Source organism: Leptinotarsa decemlineata, unplaced genomic scaffold (assembly GCF_025532065.1).
Source record: "Leptinotarsa decemlineata unplaced genomic scaffold, Ldec_3_MD MMD2_tig00026340_RagTag_RagTag, whole genome shotgun sequence".
Classification (NCBI taxonomy): domain Eukaryota; kingdom Metazoa; phylum Arthropoda; class Insecta; order Coleoptera; family Chrysomelidae; genus Leptinotarsa; species Leptinotarsa decemlineata.
The window spans coordinates 8,259,810-8,276,714 of record NW_027412694.1 but is presented as its reverse complement, the minus strand read 5'-3'; the positions used below and the strand labels follow the sequence as shown (position 1 = coordinate 8,276,714).

General features: G+C 32.6%; 1 protein-coding gene across 2 annotated transcripts in view; it reads right to left on the bottom strand.

Annotated features, from left to right (window-relative positions):
- The window catches only part of Fas3 (Fasciclin 3), a 50,302-nt gene that overhangs the window by 23,641 nt on the left and 9,756 nt on the right, over positions 1-16,905 (bottom strand). For both annotated transcript variants that reach the window (XM_074183589.1, XM_074183590.1), the window contains exons 5-7: positions 8,406-8,593; positions 4,606-4,747; positions 399-512 (exon numbers count right to left, since the gene is read on the bottom strand). In XM_074183589.1, coding sequence (XP_074039690.1) covers positions 399-512; positions 4,606-4,747; positions 8,406-8,593 — 444 coding nt within the window. The remainder of the gene's footprint in view (positions 1-398; positions 513-4,605; positions 4,748-8,405; positions 8,594-16,905) is intronic.

Here is a 16,905-nt window from a genome sequence, read left to right as displayed (position 1 = left end):
ACATCTATATGTACAAAATATAACTAGAAATGATAATTTATCTGAGGAATAACAATATAAAACAATAATGATATTCCTCAATCAAAACTAATAACAGTATTTTCAGAAAGTAGGGTTCAGGTTAAATTTCATTTATATATTAAGCAGAAAACTGATCCATTAACTCGTTTGGTTACTCAAATAAGGAAAGACAAATTGATATATCATTTCTGGTTTTATTCTTCTATAGCTAAACATTACAATTATATTATCTCGTCATATCAGAAACAAAAAAGGTAAATTTGAATTCACATGAAGTATTTGAAGAAATATATCTCAATTGAATCGGAAGACACTCAACGTTACATACCAAAGTTGATGAAATACACCCATTCAAAAAATATGAAAAATCTACTCACCACTGAAACACCATCTGCCAGAAATCTTAGCAAATATCAAAATGGACACCAGTAGGATAACAAATAGTACCACTACTACAATTGCTATTATTACTCCGATTCCAAGTTCTAGACCTGAAAATTGAAATTTTTGTCCTTAGTTATCATATTACCAAATGGAAATTATTGTTCTTACATGAAGTAAACCTTTCAGAGATTCGCTTATTTTTTTACTGCATTTTTAATATTAATATTATTCATTACAAAATCATCACTGTATTTGAAAAAATATTTTGTTTGGAAAACAAAACATTTCTAAAGATGTATATAGTACACAAGCCCACTGCTTGATTTCTACATCCATATATACCTTAATGAAAATATCACTTTTACGGATAATTATTAATATTCAACTGTGTGTACCTACTCATGGACATCTTTGAATAGTTTGTACAATAATTTTTTTTTGTTACACAAAATTAAATGATTGATAAATAATGATTAAATTAAGGTAATGATGTATTACGAGATGTACCAGAAATTAACGTCAGTAAGAAGTTCAGAGGTAGTACCTGTGTCACCCCCACAGAACCATGGATTATTGGGATACATGCCTAATTTTTTTTGCAAAGGTGAACAGAATCTTTTGCAGATACAGTCAGTCGAATCCAATTTCGGGAATTTTTTTAAATATTTTGAGAGTCAACCAGAATATTACTGCAGTTTAATCCCAACACCAAACCGTTATTTTCAACACCTTGACATGTGTTTCAATCACCAAGTGTTCCTCTTCAAGAGGAAGATCTTTTTCTTTAATCTTCCTCTTGAACTTCAAACTGTTCGTTTGCGAAAGCTAGTGTGATGTCACAAGATATGTGCGATAGAAGGAGCATTTAATGTTTGAGGTTTGAATGAAGATGTGTTCAGTCCAGGAAAGTTGTATTGAGATAGACCCAAGTAATGTAACGCAGGTGGTAAGGTAACACATGGTTATGGAATATTTTATTAAGAATAAGGACTGAGTTTTCATCAAATTTAATGATGAAAAGCTTTTCAGTCCAACCATTCAAATTCAAATAATTTCCAGCAATGAGAAATGAAAGTGAATCAATATATTGGTTTGTAATGGTATATTTTAGCAATATATTTTCGTTCACTCTTTCCATTAATAGGTATATACCTATAAATGCATTTATTTCATTTCTTCGAAACAAATGTGATGTTTCTACATTAAATTAATTCTCGCAACAAAAACAAAAAATGATTTAACAAACTTCTTTTTTCACTTGACTATTTGCAAGGATTTGTAAACTTTTTTATTGTTGGTAAAGATTACAGATTGTTCAGTGCATTTCTGGTTGAATAAGCGAACCCATGTACTACACATTACTTTTTTGAGACTTTTTTCATCCTTCATGGCTCCATAGCACAGGCAGATTAATACAAACAAACAAAAAATAATTTTTCACACTGCCTATACATGACCGTGTGACACTAAAGACGATTCCTAGCTAGCAGGTAGTTCATATATCTGGTGACGTCACGCAACGTTCGCCTAAAATGCTTCTTTGAGGCCACTTTATGAAGTATCGGATTCACTCAGAGAGTTTTGCTTGCTGATAAAACAATAAATTCAAATTATTCCGATTCGATTTTTGGAATAAAAAAAGGTAAAAATGAGCTCGTTGTGGTAAAATCTGATACCATTGCGCCATAAAGAAAATGAATTCAAATGAAAATTACTTGAGGAACTTGGCCCAAACCTTTTTGTTCGACAATCCTATCACAGCCGTCGCTTTGTAACGACATGTTTCTACGTGTTTACAGTATGTGGTTGAAATCGTTTCGTGAAAATTCTATGTAGAACTCGCCGTTCAAATGGTCAGGTAATTGAAACGGACCAATCAGCGTTCCGTTTAAGATTTCTGACCACAAGTTCGTGCTTGAAAATTAGAATCAGTTCCTTACGGAAACGTTTCAAGAAAAGTGGATCGACCATGATGGGCAATCACTCGATTTAAACCCCATTGATATTTTTCTAGAATCATTACGTAACGGATTCACAATTCTGCGTCAGACCAAAGAATCAATAAAAATAACAGAGTAGCCTTCGTAGGTCTGAAAGCAAATTTGAGAATATATAGAATTTGCATCAAGCAATCAACGTGTTGAAAACTTTTTGAATTCAATGAATAATTTATGGCAAAAACTTTTTAGTTTGATATATCTCTCCTGTGAACGAGTTTTTAGGACTCAACTTGTTCGATTGATGATCTATTTATTTTGTGAAAATTCATATTGAACATAGGATATTGAAAATAACTTTTGTATAATTTCTAGGAAGATTTGTATTTGCAACAACCAGTTTCAGTTTATTAAATCATTCTCAAGTAAACCGAAACCGGTCATAACAAATGAAAATTTCAGAAGAAAACAAATAAAAGTTATTTTCTCTTTCCTATATTTTTGGTACTTATTGTGCTTGCAATAATTTGTGATTAGGGTCAGATGATATAGTGAAATGAAATTTACAGATTGAATAGCTAATGAATTTTTAACACAGGTTTGGGCGAAACTTTTCAAGTGAGTACCATTTTTCAAATCGTCCCCAAACATTTTATGGCAGTTTGAAATTTATACTGAAACACCCAGTTCAAGCAATGTTTTTTTTGAAAACGTGTTTGGAATGGAACTAGAAATATTCCCGTTCTACACCTATTTTTATAGTGTTTCAGTACAATTTTAATTCTTTTTCAGATTGTAGATAATGAAAATACATTAAAAAGGTTGACAGTTTTCTTCGGCTACATTGCGATTAAACTTGATGATTTATCGATAATTATTGAAATATGAATTGTCCCAACTTTTATAAGAGACAAATGTAACCTATTTCAAGTGACAACACAATATATAAAATGTATTCAATTTTCTTGAAAAAATTATTTGTTTGAATATTTGTCTATTCATATGATTTAAATGAAAAATCAGAATCATACTTTAAAACTTTTGACAGAGTTATAGATCGAATTACCTTTGAATATATCTTATGGCTATAAAATATCTTGGAAAACCTAATTTTATAAATTCTAAAAACATCTCTTGATTATAAAAATATGACTCTTGAAAATATTTCATAACTGTATTGAAGCAATATTCAAAATTCGAACACTCACAAGTTATTCAAAAATAATCAAAAACTTATATTTGAAATCAAAATGAATTTGATGACTTTGTTGAGAAAATATACATTCATAATCAAATAGAATAATTTCGAACATTAAATTTATACTATTCACCTGTCCTAATTTATCACAATAGGTGGATTTGGCAAATGCCTGCAAAAACCTTCTACTTTCCCAACTAATACCACGACGGCATTGAATTAAATCTGACAGATATTTGTTTCCTCACAGAAGAATTTCTAACAAATGCTTCTTCTCATTCAGCAACATAGTAGTAGAATAATAAACAGTATAAATTTATGCCAAAATTTTCAAAAAGTAAACAAATCTTAATTTTAAAAGTAGAATAAAAGTAGAATAATGAACAGTATAAATTTTAACAGTTTCGGAATATTCAGTCAATTAGTAATCAAACGTCTCATCGACGCCAAGTCAGGGCAATCGTTTGGAATTAAACATTGAAAAACCTTGTAAAAACCTACATTTTGTCAAAAAAATGAATGTGGAAATCATGATGGAATAACAGTCTCACATATTTGAAGAACCATGTGGCAGTTGGGTTACATTATGAGATTGATGTTATTAATAAAAAAACCTTTAAAAAAAGCATAATGAAAATGATCATAGTAATACATTAGAATAGGTAATGTAACTCACCGTATATTCTTTTTCTAAAGAATTTCTGGATACCTATAGGATTGCGTGAAAATGGAGTAGAAACTTTAAAAAAATATTGTTGGTTCGGTAGTATTCCTCCAAAATGTCAAGAAAAACTTGGTTGACCTATTCATATAGTTATTAAAGTTCATGGTGAAGTTTTTCAACCCCCGAGAATCATTAAACAAACTTACTTCAATTAGATTTAACCAAAGTCTGTCTCCTTTACTAGTTTCATTCATATATGACAGTGAAATTAAGAAACATAGCACTTAACATATTTGTACATATTTTTACTTTGACTCCTATTTGTTCATATCTTGACATTTTGGTATGGCTGTTTTTTTTATAATTCGTCACTTGAACAATACAGTACAAAAAATAGTTACCTTCCGGTTCGGGGCTGGTGGAAATTTTGATCCTGTACTCCTGTGATCCCATATCATTATACGCAGTTAAAATGTAATCGATTTCGGTATCTTGCTTGTTGATAGCAGCTAGGCGTAAGTTGGCTTCATATCTACCTCTTCCCTAAAAAAAAATGACCAAATTACAAAGAAAATAAATATTTCGTATCGATTTCAAAGCATTCACTTCTACCACAGTAGAATGTGACAAATATCGCCCGGAAAACTACTTCCACGGCCAATACCCCGACATACATTGAATTATATTCGACAGACGTTTGTGCAGGTGCTTGCAGGATAGAGACAACAGTCGAATGATTTCCTCATAGGTCGACTGCATGTACGAAACTTTCGTCTAAGACAAACTCTGTTATGTACTAAGAGCTCCGCCTCGTGAAAAAAGCTCCGAGAAAAAAGCATCCAGTATAACACTCCAACGGAATTCAAGAAAATTCTGAAAACCGAATCGAAGAAAGAGATACTAACTTAGTACGAAAATGAATATTTCAAATTACATTTGAAACATTCACCTCTTCCAAAGTCCTTAAACAATAAGATGTGGCAAATGCTTATCGGAAAATTTCCAATTCCTTGGCCAATAACACGATGAATATTGAATATTTGCTTGTGCAAATGTCGGCTATATTTCAATGTCAACCTTGGTATCAGCCTGGAAAGTAGTTTTATTTAGGGAGGTATTCATCACGTCTTCCAATTTTGGCATGTTGGGAGCGACGAATGTTTCGAATTCAGTTTGAAATATTTTTTTTTCAATTACTGTTTTGACCAAGTTACAGAAAATGATTCAACTGCGAAAATTCAAATCAACACACAAATACATTTTAGTACCAGGGTGCAGTTAGAAAATGAGAGTGATTCTTGTAGGTGGAATTTTGTATCAATATCCTAAAACTAACTAATTCATTTTATTGTATGATTTTCACTATGAAGGGTTTTACAGAAACCATCATTCAGTATCTCAAAGAACATTCCTATAGGAAAAATAAAAATCAGTAGAGTTTTTTTTCTAAAGTAATGAATAGTACTTACTTACAGAAGTACAGAAGGCCACATATTTTTATATCGACTTCAATCTCCAAATTTCGATTTTAAACTCGAAATTTCGGCTTCTATTCGAGATTACAGTCGAAATTTCGAGATTAAAGTCGAAAAATTTTCTGCAGATTTTGGGTCATGTTCAGTTGGAGCTTGATACTTTTGTGAGAACGGTATCGAATCTGATGTCAATAAAAAAAGTACGGTTCTCAGAGCAACTCAAAAACATAACCTAAGTGATAAAAATGATGCATGACTTGTTTTGAGAACCAAGTATGCAGCAACCTCAAAAAATATCAATGTGCAGGCTAGAATCTAGAAGATCACTTCGTTGAGTATTTTTATCGTCGGTAATCTGAATGCTTAAAATTATTTACTACTTTTGTGCCATAGAATCATTGCCAAGGTAACTGATATATTATAAAAGATAAGTATTTCCCAGCAAACGAGTTGATGTTTCATTAGGAAGAGGCACCTCCACACAATGCTGCACCCGTTTTCAAACGAAGACTTTCCTAGACGGCGAATTGGCTGAAGTATCAAGAAACGGCCTGCTATAATACCTTGCCTCACATGTTAGACTGTTTTTGAAACTTTGGGAACCAAAACGAAATAGAATTGAAAACAATACTAAAAGTTGGGCATAGAAGATCAGTTGTATTTCTGTAATAGGGTTAACGGAGGTTAGTTCCAATATAAAATGGAATGATTTCGAATGAAAATTAGTATGTTAATTTTCCAAATCCACCCGTTCTTATTTATCGATAACGTATTCATGAAAATGCAAAACAAAAGTCGTATAGTGAATGAAAACACCTCTCAATCAAAGTATGATCCCTTTTTCTATTGACAAAAATATGAGGTGGCTCTAGAGTTTGGGGGAATGTACAGCTTGACAAATCTAGCTTTGCCTCTGAGATGCGCGAACGACTTTTAAACTCGTAATTTCGAAACTAAAGTGGTAATTTGGAGATTCAAGTCGTAATTTCGGATTTAAAATGGAGGTTTCCAATTTTGAATTCGGAATTTCCAAGAAACGGATAATAAAAATATGCGCTTTCGTAATTATTTGAGTAAAACCTAATCGTAGGATTTTCACTAAATAGTTTACAAAATCGCGACACGTGTCTTACTATCATATCTTATCATAGCTTTTTCAGGTACGTAAAATACTACAATTTTTACAAACTGCATCGTCCATTTCCATCACAATAATAGTTGTTAATTATAAAAACTTAACGGGAATAGATAGATAGATAGATAGATAGATAAATAGATAGATAGATAGATAGATGTTTATTGACTACGTTATATAAAAAAAATACATTTGTAGCAGGTCATGAGGTGTGGACAATATGTATGTATAAAATGTATAAAAAAATCACACAGTCATAAAAAATTATAAGTATAGATGAAAGTTGCCAAGCAGGCAATCAAACAGGTAAATTATTAGCGGAGTTTATTAACGAAATATGTTGAGAGGCAGATCTGTGAATATGTATCATAAGTGTTTGACAGAAAATAGGAAAAAACTTTATATATTGCAGATCATAAATTCTTCAACTGTGTGAAAAACAGTGGTGGGAGCATATTTTCTTGACTTCTGCTTTGTATGGATTATAATTTGGGGTTTTAATTTCGCCAGGTAATTTGTTATATATCCTAATATCAACAGAGTTTCTGGCTGACTTAGACGATTTCTTGGTTTTTTAAGCAGATTTTTATTTCTGGTATTGTAGTTATAAAACTCCGCATTAGTTTAGTATGCATTTTTGTTTTTATGTATATGTAGTAGTGAGTGGTATATGTATATGTATAGGGATCACTGCCGGCCGATGTTTTCCTTACTCGGAAAACAGCGGCCGGCAGTGATCCCTATGTCCTGCATTAGCTATGACTCGTATAGCCCGCTTTTGAATAATGAAGACTTTTTTGAGTTTGGAGTATTACCCCATAAAATGATACGGTGATTCAAATGGGACTCTATGAGACCATATTTGCAAAATTTTTGAGTTGACGCAGAACATAGTATATTTGGATGTTTTTTGCACAGTTTATCTTCATGAGCGGACCAGTTGGAATTATCGTCCAAAGAGTTTTAAAGGGCCACTATTTGAGAGTGTGTGATTTGCGAAAAAGTTCAGTTTTTTTTGCCAATAATGCCATTATAACCAAATGAGTTAGGTATAAAAATTACAAAAAATATTTTATTAACCAGGAATTACTATGAAAAATATTGCATGAATTGAAACTGGATTTGAAAAGTAGCATTATCTATTGCAGACATACCTATAATATAAAAACATGAGTATAAAAATTATTCGTTTTTACAGATCACTGTTTTCAATAAGTTAAGATGATTTGAGAAGGAGAAAAATCACGCAAGAGTCCTTCTGCAAACAAATACTCTTTTGAGAAATACTATTTCCTTTTCAATTTGTAAACACGAATATACAAAATTGCTTCAACCAAACGAAAGAAGGAATATTGATATTTAACTTTAAGGGTTTGTGTTATGCAAAGTTTTGAAATCAAGAAGTTTAAAACCAAAAATTCTTTAAACTCCCATTTCATTTACGAGATACAAATCCATATCAACTCTGTTTTTCAAAGAATATAACTGGAAAAACTGATAAAAAATAGAATAGTATTGATTTTATCGAAATATATCATATTGAAAAAAATCTCAAAAAAATTATTTAAAATAAAAATGAGAAAACTCTTACCAGTTCCCTCACTGCCTCTGCTTCAATCCTTCCTGTGTTGTCCGTAGATCCTTCCCTTACTTTCTGTCCCCCAATAGTCCATTCAATTTGTGGTTTTGGATTCGCTTCGATGGTAACATTGACGAGTCCCACTTTTCCAATTTGGTAACCAAATTTATCAATTGGTTCGTAGGTCGGAAGTGGGGCAACTGAACAAAGATTTAGATAATCAGTTTTCAGGTATACATTTTTTTGCTATAAATACTAGTAATATGCAATTTTGAGTGAACATAATAAATACATTTCTGATATAGTGCATATATGCATTTGAATTACGCCAGATATTATTTTCCAAAAATTATTATGTTCATTTTCAAAATTATACGAGTTAGTATGGCTACCATAACATGAAACAAGTGAGTGAAATAAGTAATATTTAAAAAACGTATTCCAAAAACACTTTATTGTGAGATTTTCACTAAATTGTTTTACAAAAACGCAACACGTGTTTCGCCATAAAATGGCTTCATCTGGCGTGTCTTTCAACTAATTCTACACATTCAATACTAAATATATATATATAGTTTATGGAGTACCTGAAATCAAAGTACCTGTAAACGAATTACCTGAATTTTAAGTAGCTGATATTTTACCTGAGTTTCTAACGAATTAAATTACCTGCACTTATGTTCCATTTTCACATTTGAAAAAATATATTCAGTAACGGAGAGTTATTGAGTTCTAATTGATCATTCAGTAAATTACCCGAATTCCTGAATCTATTGATTTCTAAACATTCTAGAAGATTAAGTTTCAAACTCTTCTCTTCTAAATGTAACACCTCGTACCCATTATTGAACTCATGTCCTTCTGCTACAAGATGGTTTGCAAATGTGGAATTGGTCTTTCTATTTACAAAACTACTCCTATGATCTTTAATTCATTGGAAAAATGTTCTTCCTGTTTGGCCAATATACAGTTTTGGACAAGAGCCACAAGTCAGCTTATATACTCCTGATCTATCCGACACCAAAGTTTTGTCCTTATTGTTTTTAATAAATTTACTTAGGTTATTATTCGTTCTATAAGCTACGTTTACGCCTTCTTTCTTCAAAAAACGGGCAATATTCCTGTTTGGTTCCCCCACATATGTCAATGTCTTATAACTAACGTTATCGCATCTTGAATATGGGTAGACCAGATCCATGGCTTGCTTTTGTCGTTTTTTGGAAAGAATGGAGCTTACAAATCTACCTTATAACCGTTATTAATCGCGATTTGTTTGATCAAATTCAGCTCTTTCTGAAAATCCCTATCAGACAGTGGACTATTCAATAATTTGTGAAGCATACTATTGGATGCAGCAACTTTATGCTGGTACGGGTGTGTGGAGGAATTATGTATGATAATGTCCGTGTACGATGGTTTGTGGAAAATTGCAAACTCATGTTTATTGTTATTTTTCGTAATGGTTGAGTCCAGGTAATTTATTGAATTATTTACCTCCCTCTCAGTGGTGAATTTTATTGACGGGTGGATGGAATTGACACATTCAATGAATTTGCCTAATTGCCTATCTGTACCAGTAAAACATACTAAGATATCATCTACGTATCTGTACCAGTACAAAAAATTGTTGGCTAACTGATTATTATGGATTTTATACTCTATGTTATCCATGAAAATTTCCGCCAGTAAGGGACTCAAAGGATTCCCCATTATTAGTCCTTCATTGCATGAAAAGAATTCTCTGTCAAACTGGAAATAATTTTGAGACACACAAATGGTGAGTAAATCAACAATCTCTTGTTTTATCAGTGGATTCACGTGGTTTTTGTCTAAGAGACACTCCACTAGTCCAATTGTTTCAGTTGGCGGGATACTGGGAAATAAATTTTGGACATCGAACGATATTAATTTTGAGTTATCTGGGAGGATTACGTCTTTAATATTATCCACTAATTGATAAGAATTATTTATACTAAATTTAGGCTTGAAATTGGTATAGGTTTGAATCAATTTAATCAGGATTTCTGAGATTTTAACGGTAGGTGCCGTTAGGAACGATACCACTGGTCTATTCGGAAAATTGGTTTTATGTAATTTAATAAGAGAATACAGTTTTGGTGGTTGTGGATTCATGATCAATGCTCTACATTTATCCTTTCCATTCATAACCAATTCTATTGTTTTGAGAGTTTCCTTAACCTTTTTCTGGTACATAGTTGTCGGATCCTTCCTCAGAATCTCGTAGCTTCCTGAATTAAGGAAATCTAGAGTTTTTCCTATGTAGTCCTTTTTATTTAATGCAATAACCGTTCGACCTTTATCTGCTCTTGTAAAAATCACTTCATTATCTTTAACTTTTTGCTTAATTGATTTTGCAATTTTACTTTCTCTATCAGACTGAATTTGATCAACCGGTTCAGATTTCAAAATATTTAACATGTTCACACCAGAGTATACTTTTGACTAGACTGGGATTGCCGTAAAAAAGTAAACGACTATTGAGTGCCAGAATACTCATGAAACCGAACATTTGATGTGTGAGCTACACATAGATTATCCCCTACATCTGAACCAGCTGTGCTGAACCTTGAATAAGGAACCCTTTGATAAAATTATTGAAGAACTACTTTACCAGAGTAAGGGTTCAGGGTAACTCCCTGGACACTGATTCAGGGCTGTAGCTTAGACATAGGCAATGCAACAAAGGGAAACATAATTCATTAACAATTCAAATAATGTCCAGAAATATATGACAAACTTCTAAAAATTGACCCGTAGGCAAAAGTGGTAGAAAAATCGTAACTTCCGAGTTCTTGGAAGAAATGAATTAATCAGGCAGTTACCAAGTAAACAAATGAACTTCATTTGATACAATCCTGATGCTTTTAAAGAATCATAAAATTAGTTGAAATCAACATTTTTAAAAGCATATGAAATATAATAACGTTCATGTCAACTTTTTGATGAGAACATTACTAGAAACAAGGAAAGTATATCTTGAAAGATTTTTTCAAATTCAGCATTCATTGTTGATTGTTAATAACTACCTTCAAAAAGTGTCTAGAATGCATAAACCCTTTCGAGATTTTGTCAAAAATGTAAAAAAAATTGCAATTACCGACCTAAGGTGAATGAATTCTGAAAAACAATAATCATGCTTCGTAAAAGTTTGAATTTCTTTTATCCACCACAATAAACTAATCTATGACAAAATGACGACCATTGAAAACAACCTATGAAACTGATCCACTACCACTTGTCTACATAGGAACAAATGATTATTACTGGAGTTTAGACCCAACACCAAACCATCATTTTTAACAACTTGACACGTGTTTCGATCACCAAGTGATCATCTTCAAGAGGAAGATTAAAGAAAAAGATCTTCCTCTTGAAGATTATCACTTGATGATTTAAACACATAACGAGGTGTTGAGAATAACGTTTTGTTCTTGGGATAAAACTCCAGTAATATTCGTTTTACACCAAAGGTTCCAAACAGTGCATGACAAGTACTCAGAAACAAGAGAAGTCGGAGTCAAAACTTGCAGTAACTTTGTATTACAAGTTAGGTCACAAAGTATTTCAAATAAATTCAAATAACTAATGAGATGAATAAAGGACCACCCTCCACCACAACCCGCAAGGGTTTATTGTGGCTCACACCTATTCACACTCGACTAAATAAACCCAGCTTCTTAACGAAGCCGATTAGTTTGTATGGTGAGTGGTCTTTCAGGTCTAAAAACCTGATTCGGTCCACAGCAGGGCAGGCACAAAGTATGTGCTCTCTGCTGTTTCATCATTTTCCAAACAAAGGCGACACACACTGTCTTCCGACAGTCCGAGTCTCTGCATATGATGATTCAAATGACAGTGACCTGTAAGAAGGCCTATTAGACATCGTAGTTCATCCCTACTGTAGTCCAACAACTGTTTGGTATGAAGCTTCGAAGGATGAATAAACGCATTGGAGTGAACCAATCCTGGAAGATTCTGCCAGAAGTCCAAAAATCTTCTTGCCATCCAGGTGTTCAATATTCGTTTGGCAAAGCCTAAAGCGATGCCAATGACGGGTTCTGGTCCGATGAAGCTGCTTGCAGCACCCTCCTTTGCAAGTGAGTCAGCAGCCTCATTGCCTTTCAGGCCAGTATGGCCGGGAATCCAGACCAGAGACAGTCTGTTACCAATTTGCTATCAATTTTGATGTTGCTCGGTAGGAACCAAGAGCTTCCAACTCCGTTTGACTAATAATAATAGTAATAAAGATCTTCATTAATTCCAAGAAACGAGATTGTTTATAACAGGGATAAAATTTAAAATAATGATTAAATAAATTATTTCAATATTAAATATCAGTTACATATACAGCACATAAACACATAAATACAAACACAAATATACATATATACACACATCAGAAAAGTCTAGGGATATTTTTAAAAATGGCAATAATTTTTTTTAGATCGCTTTAGGGAAAAAAAAGTTGACGGGTGATTATTAAACGAATGTAACTTACAACAAAATTTATTAAATGGTCAAAAATACTGAGTGCGCATATAAGCAAAACTAAAAAAAAATGAATTATAATGGTAATTAAAAACAAAAAAATGTAATATGAAGATCAGAATTTCAATTAGAGGAAGAAAGCAGAAACTTTTTCAATTCCGATTTGAATTTTAATTTTTGATTCATTTTTAGTTTCTCTGGAAGATTATTATATATTTTAACTCCTAAATGAAATATTGATTTCTCCCCAAATTTTGAACGATTTGATTTAACTAGTAGTTTTTTTGCTTGTCTTGTATTATAGTCATGGACAGTATTTATTTGATTGAATTCCAAATTCGAATGTTTGTGATTTTTTCTAACAGAATGAATGAAACAACAAATTTTCTATTGATAAAATACACTGAATATCTAAAAGATCACGTGGTATATATAAATTTGATGTAGGTTCATGATATGGTAATTTGAATATACATTTTATTATTTTATTTTGCAGTCTCTTGAGAGGATTTATTATTGATAAATTAGCTGTTCCCCAAGAATATTTTTATTGACTTGTGTATAAGGTTGGATTCTTCCAATCTCTCCGCACACAATTCAATAGCGTAAATTTTCTCCTGAAATACAGTCGCAAAGGTTCCTAGGCAGATTGATATCTCTGTCCTGGGTCTGCATAAAGGACGTAATTGAGGAAACTAAAGACAAACCGAAAAAAGCGAAGCTCAATACAAAAAAAAATTGAAAAATTCTAGATACACTTTAAAAAAGAAGGTGAGTGAAATTTAAAAGTAACAGTGAAACTAAAATTAAGCTACCCGCTTTAAATTATTTTTCATTTCTAAGTTTCCAATATAATACATTATTTTCTATTTCTGTTTTCATCTCTTTTTGAGATTTTGAATGCTATCCATTGTTTTTACAATTATTACTTCATAGGAATAGCCTTCACATTCACTTGAATCAAGAAACCTGAATAGATATAATCAATGGATTCGTCAGCTATGTGATTGAATTCTATGGTTATGTATTTGAACATTTCAGAAAGATATTCAAATACACACAGGCCAATGAATCGTGTTCCTGATGAGATTTTCATATCGTGGCCTGACGATGATTCACACACTTCAATTCAAATCAAAATATCTAGAACTGTATGGAGTATTGGAATAAATAGATATCAATTCGAAGGGAGTGCCTTTTTCCTAAAAATAAATCAATTTTGCAATTCTCAGCTGGAGGGAGTTCCGGCTTTCTGATAATGGATAGTGGAGGTCAAAAAGGGTGAGACTCAGCTGTCAGTTGAGAAATTTATGTTTTCTATAGGAACAAAAGAAAGGAAATTCATAGGGTCATTCCAGGTGTAGGCATCACCAGTAACTGAATATGAAGATAATAAATTATGCAATTTAATTCCATGATGATTGATGGATATTTGCTACAGTACATAGTGAGTAAACAAAGCGGACTAATTTTGATTTGAAATCAATCAAATCAGGTCGGGATTATATGTAAGAAATCAGTATTACTATGACAATATAATAATAAAACGATCTTTATTAATCCCAAAAAACGATAATGTTTATAACAGGGATAAACTTCAAAATAATGATAGAAAAAATTATTTCAATAGGCACTAACACAACAACTAAATGTACAGCACATATTTACATAAGTACAAATACACATTTTTCTTTGAAATATAGATTATGGCAATTGGTGGTTGGCAGAGTTAATATCTGATGTAGTTAATATCTGATGTAATATCTGATGAAACAGGTAATGGGATGGTACTCCTGATAGACAGAGTGTATTCTTGGTTTGCTTTCTGTTTTTTAGTCATTTCTGCAATGGATATTGGTTATATTTCGTTAACAGTTGATTTGAGAAACGTTGTAAAATTAGAGGTCCGCCGATTCATAAGTCTCCACCCATTCCTTTGAGGCGAAGCCGTTCAATTACATCCTGGAAATGGGGTTTTGTAAAGACAAACTGGTGTCTGATTGATCATATCTCCGGAATATTGATTCACGATTCATTATAAGACTGATAGGTTTGTAGAAGGTACATTGATGTAATTTTTTCAAGGAAAACCTCTAGTAGAGAGTAGTTATTTGTTCATTAGACGTTACTTATGTAGTGAATCGTTTTTACGGGACAAATTGTTTTCTACCATTTCAGAGCTCATTATGCTGCATTCAAATTGGGATGTTTTCTTTAGCTATACTTTTCATTCGAGCATTAGGAATGATGCCGTTTTTCATCATTATACCGGGTGTCAACGAATCTATTAGACAAGTCATAACTTCTAGACTATTAGGTGTATCAAAACGAGATTTGGTACAGATAAATGGTATGTGGAGAGGAGAGTTTTCACATATTTTTCACTTTCCGGTCACTTCCGGTTTCAGCGGAAATGGCTCCGGTTCTGAATTTTTAAATGGAACACCCTGTATATTGTAACATTTTTGGATTTCTAAGACAATTCTGGATCAGAAACTGACATTTCCGGAAGTTTTTCAGCCTACTTGATTTTTTCAGAGTCACTTTTAAAATTGCATCTAGGTGGCCATGATCGGACGTAAACTAATCTATGGACCTCAGGTGATATCAGAAAATTGCAATAGCGGAGTTTTAGTGACTAGTGTGTTGAATATGAATGAGACAAGTTTACAAAATAACATTTTCGTGTCTAACTATTATTTTTCAAATGGCGACCATTTTTTGACAAGCACTTTCCGAAAAAAGGATTTTTTGACAAATCTAACGATACTAATTTATTTGCGATTGGATTACAAATAAGAACATAAATTAAATATTACTGAGGAAAATACTCGATACAAATTCATTTACTTTTGTCAAGAGTGCCATGGATAGGAATGATGCATAATATTTTGCGGTTATTTCCATCAAGTCCACTTTGGAGAACAAAACGCTCACCTAGGTTATGACAGTGACATAAGCTTTATGAGCAGAAAGTAGAAGTTTCTCTTGATTTTCGTTAATTTTAGTTTAATTTTTCGTCGAAATAATGTATACTCAAAGTGAAAAAGTGGATATGTTGTTATTGTTTGGAGAATGCCACAGAAATTCAAGGAAAGCTGCTGAGTTGTATGCTCAGAGATATCCCAATCGGCAACACCCATCTCATCAGTATTTTCCCTATGTTGAGAGTCGTTTTAGGCAAGAGGGAAATCGAGACGCAGAACAGAGGTTTGTCATAAATGAGGAGACTGAGATTAACGTTCTTGCTATGGTAAAAGTTGACAAAACGGTTTCTTTAAAAGAAATTAGTAGAGAAATGCAGATAAGTCACGAATCAGCAAGAAAAATACTGAAAAAGCACGGATATCGAGCATTTAAATATCAGTTACATCAACATTTGTATGCTGACGACGGCAATAGAAGAGTAGTATTTTGTGATTGGTTGCTTCAAAATCATAGAGTTAACCCAAACTTTATCAACTTCATTCTATTTTCCGACGAATCACGGTTTACAAATAATGGCATGTTTAATAAGCAGAATTGTCGGTGCTGGGCCTAACAAAATCAACATGCAATGAGAGAGGGCAATTTTCAAGAAAGGTTTGGCGTCAATGTCTGGGCTAGTATCGTTGGAAACAGAATAATTGGTCCAATATTGTTTCAAGGTCAGTTAATAGGGGTTAGATACTTGGGTTTTCTTCAAAATGAAATCGAGGATCATCTTAATGATATGCCTTTAGAAGTTTTACGGCAAATTTACTTCCAGCAAGATGGAGCACCACCCCATAATAGCGGAGACGTACTTGATTTTTTAATAGAGCATTTTAATAATAGAGTTATTGCAACCAACGGTCCAGTACGGTGGCCTGCCCGCTCACCGGATCTGACTGTGTTAGATTTCTTCATTTGGGGATATGTAAAAGAAAGGGTCTACTATGCAACAGCCCCAGCCACTCTCGAAATCTTAGAAGAAAGGATTCAACAGGCATTTAGAAGTATATCGCCTCAAATGTTACAAAAC